Source organism: Anser cygnoides, chromosome 3 (genome assembly GCF_040182565.1).
Source record: "Anser cygnoides isolate HZ-2024a breed goose chromosome 3, Taihu_goose_T2T_genome, whole genome shotgun sequence".
Classification (NCBI taxonomy): domain Eukaryota; kingdom Metazoa; phylum Chordata; class Aves; order Anseriformes; family Anatidae; genus Anser; species Anser cygnoides.
In genome coordinates, this window is record NC_089875.1 from 14,997,297 (window position 1) to 15,010,561 (window position 13,265).

A 13,265-nucleotide genomic window follows, 5' to 3' on the forward strand; every position below is an offset into this window, starting at 1 on the left:
AGCGAAAGGCTAAAAAAGGAAGGTTTTAGAGGAGGAAATGAGTCAGTAGCTTGGAGGACAGGAGGGGGAGTTCACATAGCTGAGGCATATAAAGTAAGCAAGTAGTCACCATCTCAAATGCTAGAAACACAGTGAGGTGGAGATAGTATTGATCTCCGATGTCTGTAGATGCAGGGGCTCATCCACAAAGAGGAGTCTGCGGACAATTTTTTATATTGACCGCGCTGGGTTTTGAAGTGGCCCTTCACCGAACAGAAGCTTGTTGGCTGCAGTTCATCCAGCGTTTCAGACTGCAGCCAAAGCAGAAAGCAGCCATGAGCAGCAGTAGTGCTGCTGAAGCTTCTCAGGCTTACTTGTGGCTGGGGGACAGATTTTTCTGGAGGGAGGTTTCAGGGTAATTGCAAAGGCAGTTTGCCTTGAGAGAGGGAGGGGAATTCAGAGGGGGTTCACATTTCGAGGTGGTTCGTCTGAACATCCAGCTTGAGCTTTCCGCCTAGCTTATTCATAGCACTAATACCAGGAAAAAAAAAAAGGACAAAGCTTATTCAGTGCTGGAAAGGAGCAAATTAAAACAAAAAACGAAAAGCGACTCCATTTCCACAGCACTATTGTAGCAATCGATGGTGTTCACTTCTTTCTCCGTAAGACCTTTGCTCTGCATTTATGTCCTGGGGCCGAAGGGGAAGGCCTGGGCTCCTGGGAGCCTGGCCCACCCAGACAGGTGAAGGACACAGCTTCCTCACCTCTGCCCCGGGTATCTGCCCCGTCAAAGGGCAGGCCCGGCGATGAGGGAATCAGCAAAAAAGAAGCACCAAAATTCCTTCCCCAAACGCGGGAGCTTCCCCTCGGCTCAGGCAGCGAGCAGGCAGCTATGAAGCAGCCTCACGAGGGCCCTGCTGCGAGGCCTCAGTGAGGAAAGCCGCAGCGCTGCAAGCATCTCGGGCGATGCTCAAATTCGCGGGCCTGCGAGGAACAGGCTGCTCGGCTGGAAAAGCAGACTCCCATTCCCCTTCACAGAAGGTTTCTGTGGAGCAGGGGTTCCCAAACTGACAAACCCGAGCCGTGTTGCTCAGCAGTGCCTGTGCCGTGGCGGTACGGCACACGCAGCCCACAGAGCCAGGTCGTGCGCATCCAGCCTCCTCAGAGCACCGCACCCGCTGGGTTTGCACCCCACTGGGCTGCACCGTTTTGTCTTTTGGGGCACAAAGCCTTTTGAAAAGGCATCGTGGCTCTCGGTGACCTGCCCTTCGCAGAGGGAGCGCATCTGTCACATGAGATAGAAACAAGTGAGAGTCCTTGCAAAAGCTCTTCCTTGCTGAGGCGCCTTTAACTTGTCAGGTACCCTCTCAACCCGTTGCAACGTTTCCAAAAACACAACAAAAACCTCTTGAAACAGACTGAGCCAAGGGGCCAGTTTCAATTCATTTTCCCTTATAAGTATACAGTATGAAACAGCCCCGGCCCTGTTCTCATGGCCTTACATCATCCTTTCCCCTCCTCCCCAGGACATCTGATTTCTGCACCCCGCTCTCTCATAGTGAAACCGAATTATCGAGAGCAAGCTCAGAACAACCACAGACAAATCGCCCACATGAAGTAAAACCAAAAAGCACAGCTGCCCCGGGTCCCAGTCTCATGCCACCAGAGATGGAGGTCTGCTATGGCACCGTGCAGAGGCTCTGGCAGCCAGTGTGTGCCTCAATTTTCCCTTCCCAGCACCAATGAGCTGTAGCTTTCACCCACACCGTGCCAACAGCTGGCATCGAAATACAGGACCAGAAAGGGTTGTCTGGAGAAATGCATTTGTAGGTCTGGTGCTCTATTACAGAGGCATTTTACCTGACTTATTTTAGAACCATACATTTAAAAAAAAAAAAAAAAAAGAGAAAGTTCCCACTCAATTCTTTTTACTTTCAAAGACAAAGACTTTGCTCCCAATTTAGCATTCCTTGATTAAATACATCAGAAAGGAGCATAGGGAGGAACAACCCACCCACTGCCATTTAAGTCTAGCAAAAGGCTCACCAGTACCACTTAATTTCACCACAAACAAACGCTCTTGCAAAAGGGACCCCTTGCCAGCACAAGGCACCCAACAAAAGAGCCTGCCGGAACAGGACTGCTTTTTCAACACATGCATTTTCAATATGCGATCTTTCAGCAACCCATATCTCAAGTGAGCAGGCACAACAGCATCTAAAAAGGGAAACGACGGGGGTATGCTGCAAGGAGGTTAGAAAAAAAAATTATGTGTGTAACTAGAACGGGGGAATATGGATAAAAACTGTAAGGTATGGCTTACACCTTTGTTGTTGATGCTTTATGTTAGATGTAAGCCAGAAATATTGCTGCCTCGTACGCCAGCCCTGAAAACAGCCACACAAATCTTGCTTTGTTTTCTGCTTACAAGCAGGCACAGAGAGAGAGGCTCAACAAACACGCTTGATGCTGGGGGTTCTTTGCTCATCAATTCATGGCAGTTCAAGCCGGGAGCATCGCCGCACCCAGTAACGAAGCCAAACCACCTCTACTTTTTCACGTTAGACGCTTCAGCAATCAGCGAACAGCCTGCTTACAGAAGCCCCGCAACACATCGCGCAGAAACGTTAAGGAAACGATAACATTTTTATTATTTTTATTGTTGTTTTTTTTTTGCAGCATTTCGGGGCGAGCGCCCCAGGAGCGGAGGCCGGGCGCCGGGTGCTTTGTCTGGAGGCCGGCGCGATGCACAGGGTTTCCTCGGCTCGCCGCGGCAACGGCCGGCGCCAGCCAATCACGAGTGGCTGGCTGAGATCGCACCAAAGTAGGTAGTGAAAAACCCTGAAAAAAAAAAAAATTAGAAAAAAAAAAAAAAAGGCGAGCGAGCGAAGCCACTTCCCCCTCACCGCCTCCTCAGCCCGCCGCCGCCCCCGCCCGGCCTCGACCCGGCCGCCTCCCCTCACGATCGCTCCCTGCCCCTCACAGCCGCCCCCGCCCCCGCTTTTACCCCCCTAAATCCCCTTTTACCCCCTCACACCCCCTTTTTACCCCCTCACACCCCCATTTTGCCCCCTTTTTGCCCCCATTTTGGCCCCTCACGCGCCGTTTTGCCCCCTCACGCCCCCATTTTTACCCCCCCCTCCTTTTGCCCCCCCCTCATTCCCTCACGCACCCCCCGCCCTCCGCGCACACCTTGGGGCAGGTAGCCCCGCCCCTCTTCTCTCAGCGCCCGCCGCCATTGGCCGGCCGGCCATCCATCACCCGCCGGCTCCGCCTCCGATTGGGCGGCCCGCCCCCCTCAGGGGGCGTACGGAGCGGGGGGGCGGCAGGCGCGCATGCGCTCTGTCTCTAGTGAGGCAGCGGGGCGTTGCCACGCGGGGCTCCCACCATAGCAACCGCTTCCTCCTCCGGGCCCGGCGGCCGTGACGTCGGCAGCGTTTCCGCCCGGCTCGCGCCCTCGCCGCTTCCCTTCCTGCCGCCGGAGCCCGCGCCGCGCCCAGCCGCCGAGGGGAGCAGCCGCCGCCGCACCGCGCTCCGCCGCCCGCCGCCGCCGCCATGGTAAGGGACCTGCGGGGCGCCCCCCCCCCTCCACCCCACAGCCCCGGGAGCCTACCGGCGGCTCCCCGCCGGGCTCCGGTCCCTCGGGGCGCCGCGCCGTGAGGCGGCGGAATCCCCCCCCCCCCCATATCCCCCCCGCATCAGTGCCGTGGAACGTTCCTCCCCTCCCCCCCCGCTTTGCGGTGGTACGTTCCATCCCCTCAGAGCGCCCCTTCCCCCTCCCCCCCCGGAGGCGCGATGGTACGGCCCGCGCCGCGTGCGCGCGCGGGGGGCCGAGCGCGTCCATTTCGTGGCGCGGGGGGGGAGCGGAGCGCGCCGCGGGGCCCCTCCCAGCGCTCCCTGTCTGTGCCGCAGGGCGCGGCCGCACCCAACCCCCCCCCCCCCCCCGGGGCTTTTGTAGGTCGGGGGGTGGGGGGGGTACGGCCCGGCCCGGCCCGGCCCGGCAGGAAGCTGCGGCTGCCCCCGGCCGCATCCGGCCGCGCGGCGGGAGCCATCTTCCTCGGGGGGAGGGGGTGGGGGGGCGCCCAAGGCCGCTGGAGCCTGGCGGAGGAGGAGGAGGAGGAGGAGGGTGCGAGCCCTGCCTCGGCCGTGAGGGGAGAAACGCCCCCAGAGAGCCGCCCGGCCATTGTGCCCCGGCGCCGTGTGGGCGGATCGGGGGGGGGGGGGTAAAGGCGAAGTTTGCCCCCTCCCATCACCCCACCCCCCCGTTTAACCCGCACGGCTGAGATTGATGAATTGGCATGAATTAGCTCGCACAGCCCTAATTACCGCCCTGTTCTTGCCTTTCCGGCACCAAACACCGGCGTCTCTTAACGCCCTCCGTTAGGTTATTCGCCGCTAGCTTTTGAAGGGCGTCGCAGCCCACCCGCAGCATTCGCCGTTCGTGTCCCCGACGCAGGGCACAGCTCGTGGATAAACTCCCGCCCCGCACGGCCCCAGCGCGCAGGATGTGCTGGTAATCTCCCTGCTTCCTATAAAACCCAGCTGAAGCATCCCCGGCCGGGCTGCAGCGTGGAGCAGAGCTAATGGGAGTTGCAGATGAAGCTGCTGAAAAGTCTGACGAGACTTGCAGCTCTTGTTTAAAATAGGCTTGTCTGAACAAGCTAGCTGCCACCTCTGCAGTACGCAAACCTAGTTTAAAATGACTCCTCGGCGTGTCAGGCTGCATCTTGCTTCAGAACCAGGCAATTCCCAAGTCAGCCAGAACTAGCATTTCTCATAGTGATCTTTTTTAGAACAGGGTGTGTTTTTTTGGCTTTTTTTTTTTTTGGTTCCTGTGTTTTTAGATGCGTTCTAGTTGCAGCAAACGATTTTGCTTTTAGGCAGAGCGTAGGCCTTTTGGCAGAGTACCATAACGCCAAGCAGCAGGGCGTCACTTTACATCAAAAGAACATTGGATTTTCGGCTTTTATCTGTCTTGCCACGAGGTTCGGTTTGCTTTACTACTGGATTAAATGATTCCACGGTCTTCGGAGGGCTGTGCAAATCATTTTTTCCTCGTTGTTAGTCAACAGTATTCCCCAATCCGTGTAATTACAAGGTACGTGTGCCTCGTATGCGAGCTGACAGCCTCCTGACAATGGGTAGTGTGGGTGTGGGGCGTGTTCCTGCTCGCACCGCCAGGATATCGCTACTGGGAGGCTCCAGTGGGGAGCGAGGGCTGAGCTCAGCAATCTCATGCGGGAGAGCCTGCGGACAGCCAGAACTTGCATCTGAAGCTGTTTGGAGCCTTCTGCTCCCCTGACTGCTCGCTGTTGGCAGCAGTCTCAAGGATATCTTGATTAAAAAAAAGTGTCTGGGATGCCCGGAGAGGCCTTCAAAAGCTGTTCTTAAGGGTGATCTTGAGGTTGCCATAGGAGTGCAGAGGACCACGAGAAAATTCCTGCAGGCGGTTGGGCTCGAACTAGCTGATTTCTGTGCTGAATGTGCTCCTAAGAAGCTTTGCTTTCCGGCAAGAGTCCCGCCGAGTGCCAGCTTACACCCGCATTACCTCACAAACATGTGTTTCAGCGGAGGAGCAGGCGCTGCTCAAAATTTCTGCCCTCCCCCTGGCTGCCACACTTCCTGTTTTTCAGCAGTGCTGCCGGGATTGCCTCTCTCCGCAGGCAGTGCTTGTCCTGCCTACCTGGACAATTACCAGGAGCGAGCCTCACGATAGCTGAGTGAAGGTGATGCTTTCCTCAGCTTTCAGCCAGCGGAAATAACCTCCAGGAATTCAGGAGAGATTTATTTTTCTTCTGCTCTCTGTGATTGCTCGCCTCGTCTCTCCTTGTCGAGTTGGTAACCCCCCTATTGGCAGGAAAAGAAATAGCTGAATAGGGTTTTGATTCCCTTCCCTGTGCCCTCCCTGCAGAAAGAGACCAAATAAAGCAAAATAAAAAAAAAAACTCGAGTCCAGCTGGCAAGGTCTGCCTGCAAGCGATATGCAAATAACCCCGTACTTCTTGCTGGTTTATGGTGTGTAAATAATGGCCTCTTACACAACAGCAGTAAAAAAAAAAAAAAGGCAGTTATATTTCCTGTTGTGCTTCAGGCTTCTTCAGGTGCACAGACTGCCCGGTGTAACGTGGGTGTCTGTCCCTGTGGGGTGGGAGCGCTGCTATCACGGGGGTTATCTTGGTAACAGATGAAAAGCAAAGCCACGTTTAAGACCCAGACGCGTTTAAGTACCCTCGCTCTCAGCCCGTTTGTTGGCCAGGGCTTGCCCCTCGGTGTGGAAGCAGGCCCGGGGGAGGTGTCGGCTCATCTCCTGCTGCTGGCCGCGGCCAGCCCGCGTGGCCTCGTGTCTGCCTTGGCTGCGTTCGCACAGCGAGGTCTCGGTGCTGGCGACGTCCCAGGGCGCTGCGTGGCAGCGTAGGGGACGGCTTTGGGAAGGCCGCTGTCCCCGAGCCGTCAGGTGCCAGCAGTTTTAGTCGAAAGCAGTGTTTGTGGCAGGCGTGTGGTGTGACGCCGCACCGAGTCAGGTGGAAGCACCGCCTGCTCGCCCAGGTGGTTCTGGCAGCGGGGAGGGGTTCGTATGGGAGATAGGAGGGGCGGTGTGGGGTGGCACGCCGGGCCTAGGGAGAACAGGGTGTTTGCTCACGGAATTGGGAAGGAAATAGATGGCGGTGAGGTGGCTGGCAGACGGGGAGGCATGCCGCTCTCAAACCTCTGCAGTTAAGGCAGGCGCACCTCGGTGTGTTCGTGGTGTCGGTGGAAAAACTGATGATGCTTCTCTGCGAAGCAAAAGTTTCCACTTGAGAAGCTGCGGGTAGGCCGTGCTGGTGTATGCAGCGTGCGCACGTGGTTCCCAAACAAAACAAGTCCGGAACTGGTTCCCAAAATATTTCTGTAGATAACCGTGCACGGGCATCGCTGCCGAGGGCTCCCAGGCACTGATTACAGGGAAGAAAGCCTACGGTGTGAAGTTATCAATGCAGCGCTTAAAAACAAGTTTAGTCTTTCCAGCTTGTTGTGAGACAAACTGAGCATTTCTCGTCCTGTCCCTCTTAGAGGAGAGGAAGGAGCAAGGACTTGTTTTGGGTAAAATACTTTAACTATTCAGGGAAAATACTGGAGGCCACAGTGCTTTTGAACAAAACCTGAAGCAAACCTCATGGGCAGAGCTGCGTTTCAATGCAGGCGTGCTACAAACCCAGCGTGTCGAGGATCTGGTGCGTCTCCCTCGTTGAAGTCGCTCTCGCGGGGCTCTCGGGCGGCACTTTGCGCTCGAGGCAGGAGCGAGGGCTTTGTGAGGGGAATAAGAGCCGCTGTGTTGCCGCGGTGCACGCTGACGAGGCATTTCATGCACCCATTACCTCACGCGCCTGCGGCGGGCTGCGAGGAAGGACAATGGGGGCACTGGTGGAAGGGCTCTGGGGCAACGGGGGCGGCAGCACTGCCCGCAGGGCACGCTGCCCTCGGGGTAACCGCCTGGAAATACGGGGGGGAGGGCTCATTTCTGCTGAACCCCTCAGGGGAACTGGCACGTTCTTGCTCGCTCGTCCGCCTGGATGTGCCGTGGCGTCGTCATCTCTCCCCACCGTGAGCGGTCGGTGGCGTGCCCCCTTGCTGCTGCCCCGTTTTGGTGAGGTTGGCAGGCCCTGGAACAGGAGCAGCCCGGCTGTCAGGCCGTGCCGTTCCCCCCCCGCTGCCCCCTGAGGACAGTTTCAAGGGACTGTTGCTTGTGCCGAGGGGTCTCCGTGTCCCCCGCAACTCTGTGTGCAGTCCAGAGCTGGGCAAGTGCTCCTACACCAAAAAGGAGCAGAAGCGAGCCCTCTCTCTGAGCTCAGCAGTGTTCCAGCCAGCGCACACGCGTGCGCGCACACACAAAAGAAGAATGTGCTGCATTGAATCCTCGAGCAGAGTGGTGCTGGGCCAAAGAGAGAACCCAGGCTAACAAACAGCCGCTTTATTCCGTCGTTGCTGGCGGGCGGAGGCTCCTCGCCAGCTGTTCCTCAGGGAGGGCCAGCAGGGGCAGGGTTAAAAAGCCAGCTGAGAGCACGCGCTTGGGAGCCCGGCGTTCCTCCTTGCTGCAGTGGCCGTCGCAGACATCTCCCTGCTGCCCTGCACAATTACGACGACATTACAATTAAAGTTACAACAAAAGCTGTGCAGGGTTTTGGTTTTTTCCCTTTTTGAGTGTGTTTACGACACTCCCATCGTGGTACAAGCTCCGTGTTGAAGGGGGAGTCCTTTTGTTACAGGCATTTACCCTCTTTTTGGAAGCGATGAGCTGCACTGGGAGTGTGTGGGTTCACTTCAAGCCGTACTGTGACACGGCTGTAAGGTTTTCTCAGGCTGAAGATACCTGGTTTGTCCCTGGCAATTTAATAACCGCCAGCGTCAGCCTGTGTGGTGACTCCAGAGGTTGTACAGCAGCTGTGAAAAAGAGTAGCACCAGCTCCTGACAACCTTCTTCTACTTTGGAAAGTGTAAAGCAAAACAAATCCAGTCCTTAACTGTTGTCCCTTTGGGCTCTGCTCGGTCCCGGTTATCAGCTGCAGACTAACACAGTGAATTTTGAGTTTCCAGACCGAATGCTCCCAACATTTTTGGAATCTGAACTGAGTCGCCAGCAGTGCTCAGTTCCTTTATAAGGAAACGACTCGTCTCCCAGCGTGGAGGCACGCTGCTGGGCCTGCAGCAGCCACAAGCACACACTGTTACTCCGCTGAGTAACAATGTCCTTTTGGAGCAAAGATCAAGAGCTGATAGCAGTGGAGGTAGTTGATGTTAACTGCTTTTATAGCATCGTTAGGCTGCGCTAGTTCAGGTTTCCTGTGCGTTTTCTACGCAGAACCTTAAGGTTTTTGTGAATCTGAAAGCTGAGTCTTCAATCCATTGTCAGCTGCTGAGGTGCCGTTAGCTGGAAGACAAACCTCGTAGAAAAAAAGAAAAAGAAAAAAAAAGGGCTGATCCACAGTGAACTCAAGACAACCTTAGTGAATGATGCAACAGTCCCAGCTGCTGTGCTGTTTGCTTTATTGGGGCAACCCTGTATTATTTCCAGTCTTCCCGGAGAGCTCTTGCCTACACCAGCCTCAGAGACAGGAGGAAAAAGACCTTTGCTCCTCGGTAGTTACCTGACAAAGTGCAGCCCCTCGGCATGGAGGAGGCGGCAGAGGAGTGAGTCACTTTGTGTCGATGTTTGCGCTTTTGCCTGAATTTATCCTTGAATAAGCTTTCCCTGCTGACTTTTCCTTGTGCCGCTGGGGACGCGCAGAAGGGTGGCCGCCTGCCAGGCAGCTGAGGCACAGTGCCTTCCTCCCTCGGCTGCGTGCCTGCTGCTCGCCGGAGTAAATGCAAGGGATTCCAGGTAGATCTGTGAGGGTCTCTTGGAGGAAACCCCTAACGAAAGCCTCCAGCTCAGATTCGTTGCTGCATAGGATTGGCAGCCAGGTCTCCCGAGTGCTGCTCGTAGAAATTGAAGGCAAACCCCATGGTCATCGATGGCGCCAGCTGTGCGTGCTGGGGCTTGGGACAACCTCTGCCGGCTTAGCAGAGCTGTGCTGGCTCCTGGAAGTTACAGAAGAAATCTCGGTGGAAGAAAACCTGAGGTCACCTGAGTAGTGATGCACGGCAGGCCTTGGTCAAGGCTTTGGGGGGAAAAAGCGTGTTAAGTAGCCACCCAGTCCTTGGTGTCTCTGAAGGACAGGGAGTTAGCACTGTGCAGTTCACCTTCACCTCCGATTTCCCTGGTTTTCTGCCCGAACTCTGCTTGTTCGTACCTTGGTGGAGCGGGGATGTTCTCATGTCCCCCGCAAAATGCGTCTGTCAGGCACGCTTTGGGGCTCGAGTTTAAGGGGAACTAAAATAGGTAACAAGCTTCAGTCTTTCTCGGTTGGTATCTCTCACGTGATGCTTTACCTGCCTCTTTGGTGGGGCTGACTGCGCTCCAACAGCGGCGTGTGGCAGTTTACACAGAGGGAGGAGGGCGGCTTTTCCTCCTGAGATAGGAATTGCCATATCCGAGCACGGAGTTACTTGAATTTGGAAGGCCCAACAGCAATGGGGGGGAGAGGCAGTATTAGGAAGGCATTGTGCTGTTTGCACTGCCCGGTGTGGTTGGAACAGGCAGACGGGCGTTGGGCAGGCTTCGGTCAGCTTTCCGCTGCTCTGACCGTGTTCTTCCAGCAGTGACCAGCGTGGTTCCCCATATTGCGGTGTTCCCTATTGCGCAGCCGACTGTAAGCTCTCAAACTTTTGCTGCGTTCCCAGCATAAAACTCAGACACAAACACTTCCGTCCTGCCACCTCTTTTCTCTCCCTTCCCGTTTGCGAAAAAGCAGCAGACTGAAAGCGCAGTTCGGCCTCTCGGCATTCCTGCTAGGTCTGGTCCTCAGCCCCGTGCAGCTGCCGTTAGCTTTAGGTTGGCGGTGCAGGATCTGCACTTCCTGTCACGATTAGCACAGGAGGATGCCGCTAATAAACTGGAATTTCTCGTCAGAAAGGGGGGGAGGGGATTAAAGCAAGCTGCCTTTTTTTTACTGGTGGAGGAACTGCTGGGAAGCAGACTAATGAATTGTGAGACTTGCAAGCTCTCCCTTTAAAATGCTGAATCAAGAGCAACTTCTGAAGGTGAGCTTGTCCATGGCTAGAAGCTGTATGGCAGCACCCCCGCTGTATCTCTGACCTCTAAACCGAGCCCAGGTGACGAGCATGGAATTTGACCGCGTTTTACCTGAAGCTGATAGCAAGCGTACTGGAAACGGCCAGGAAACCGAACAGAAGTGATCCTGGTAGACCTGACTGCCCAGCCCTGCCTGCAGTGGCTAACAAAATCAAGTTGCTGCGATGCCAAGGCATCTGCCACAACTGAACCTCAGAGGACTAGGGGTGGACGTGCGTGTCAAACTGCTCTGAAACAATGTTCTAATATAAGTCGGATTGTGCCTTGCTCGGAATAGTTTTGGTTTGGCAGCTGGCTGTGGGCAGCATCGAGGCTCCGGATTCTTTACTTGGGCTGCAGAAGGAGGGCCTGCAGCCTTCCCTGACTAGACTCTGAAGCGGTGGGTGACTATTGCGAGCACTGCTTGTCTTCTAGCCTCAGATTTGAGGCAGTACAGTAACGTAGCTGTGAAAACATTCAGTGGTGGCTCTAAAAGTCTTTGTTCTCATCTTTGCAGGCATCTGGAGTACAAGTTGCCGATGAGGTATGCCGTATCTTCTATGACATGAAAGTGCGGAAGTGCTCTACGCCTGAGGAAATCAAGAAGAGGAAGAAGGCTGTCATCTTCTGCCTCAGTCCAGACAAAAAGTGCATTATCGTGGAAGAAGGCAAAGAGATTCTAGTGGGAGATGTCGGTGTGACAGTTACCGACCCCTTCAAGCATTTTGTGCAGATGCTTCCTGAGAAGGATTGCCGTTATGCCTTGTATGATGCAAGCTTCGAGACCAAGGAATCCAAAAAAGAAGAGCTGATGTTCTTCTTGTGGTAAGCGGCCTTGCCAGCTCGCTCATTCCTAGCATGAGGTCCAAGACTGGGTGAGGTCTGGGAGCATTTGTTTTGCTCGGGCCTGCAAGATGGCAGGCTTAAAGTGAACGGAACAGCCTGGTGCTTGTGTTGTGAGCCAGGAGAGGTTTCGCTTGTATGTGACCAGCAGGATGCTGTTTCTGTCCTTGCTGGGTAATAAATGCCACTAATTTGACTATTTTTGGTGTTTTCCACTAGGGCGCCAGAACAAGCACCTCTCAAAAGTAAGATGATCTACGCAAGCTCCAAGGATGCAATCAAAAAGAAGTTTCAAGGTACGTAGCGCAGCCAACGCTCCTAGATGTGCCATGCCCCCTGAGATGCTTACACAGCAAGGCTTAAGCATTGACTAATTGGCTTTTTTGAGGTGCTAGTGAGGTGAGAACTTCACAGGTAAAATGCCCTGTGACAGAGCTAAAATAAGCTCTAGTTAAAACTTAAAATGTCTGTTAGATTTTACAGGGGCTAGAGCTGTGCTCAGGACAAGAGCAGGCTTCAAAGCGTGCGACGCTGCTGCACAGAGCAACTGGTTTGCACCATGCAGCCTGCAAACCGTTAGATCCTTAACACTACACTGGATTTCACGTGTGGCAGAGGACTTTCAGGCCTGCGCCTGTTGAAATGCAGAGTCTCGTAGCCTTACTGTGCTGCAGTAGTAATTAACAAGCCACTCGATTTAGCCACGCAACCGTGCTTACTCATTTCAAAGGCATCGCATCTCTGAGTGGAGAAGCAAAGTTTCATTCAGCCTGTCAGGCACCGCTAACGAAGGAGTAAACACCTTGCTGCAGCGCTGAGAAATTTCATTCTAGATAAATGATGACGATGGCTCCTGGCCAGGCAGCGCTGCTCCTTCAGCTCTCTCTGTGCCCGGGCCAAAGTCCTGCAGAGCGTAGGGCTGACGGCAGCAGTACACCGCAGTGCCAGTCGTCACAGGACAGCTCGCCAGTGGATTGGAGCTGCTCAGGGATAATGTGGTATGCTGCGCGTGTACAGGCTGAAACCGAAAAGCAGTAACGTGCCTTTTCTCCACATAAGGCAGTGTTGGGCTCCCTGCCCTCTAAAAAAGAAACCGCTGTTAATTCTGTATACAGGCAAAGTCCCTGCAGCGTCTACAGCAAGTTCCCACTTGGATTCTGTCAGCCATCTCGGCGCTTGCTTGTAACTCCCTCAGCTGCCACGTCCTGGGCAGCGCTGGAAACGAGATCAGTTCGCTCACAGCTGCCGTGAGAGGGCTGACAGTGGGCACTGAGCTAGTGAAAATGTCCTCCCTGGTACTTCTGTGGGGATGCGTAGCCAGGTGTCCCCCGTGACGTATCGGGGAGGGCAACATCCAAATTTCCTTGTTCTCCTAAGCTAAGGCAGGGCTTGACCGCTTGAGTGAGCAGATTGCCTGTTCTAATATTACTACTAAATGTGTTTCTTTGGTTGATTACTAGCGTATCGAAATGCTGCATTATTGAGTGTTTTGCCTCTGTTTTTTAGGCATAAAGCATGAATGCCAAGCAAATGGGCCAGAGGACCTCAACCGAGCTTGTATTGCTGAGAAGCTAGGAGGCTCCCTAGTCGTAGCTTTTGAAGGAAGTCCCGTGTAGATGTCATACAGTGCCACAACTCTACAAGCATTCCATGTTTTAATATATCAGTTATGTAAAACATCCATTCTAGGCAAGGGTTTCACTAACTGTAGGGAAGCTGTCATTAGAATAAAGTAGATTATGGAGATGTAGCTTGTATGTACAAATGACCATAAATAAATCAAATTAAGGATTTA

The 13,265-nt window shown here is 54.5% G+C and overlaps 1 protein-coding gene and 1 long non-coding RNA gene across 2 annotated transcripts; one reads left to right on the top strand and one right to left on the bottom strand.

Annotated features, from left to right (window-relative positions):
* Window positions 1-2,606: 2,606 nt before the first annotated feature.
* LOC136790336 (uncharacterized) lies at window positions 2,607-3,309 on the bottom strand. The gene is made up of 2 exons (XR_010830066.1): window positions 3,172-3,309; window positions 2,607-2,820 (listed from the first exon to the last, which is right to left on the bottom strand). It is a non-coding gene; the product is annotated as an uncharacterized lncRNA (long non-coding RNA).
* Window positions 3,310-3,394: 85 nt separating this feature from the next.
* On the top strand, window positions 3,395-13,265 carry DSTN (destrin, actin depolymerizing factor). Its single transcript, XM_066993538.1, has 4 exons — window positions 3,395-3,537; window positions 11,145-11,452; window positions 11,690-11,766; window positions 12,977-13,265. Exons 1-4 carry the CDS (start codon window positions 3,535-3,537, stop codon window positions 13,084-13,086), a joined length of 498 nt encoding a protein of 165 aa, XP_066849639.1. The 5' UTR covers window positions 3,395-3,534; the 3' UTR covers window positions 13,087-13,265.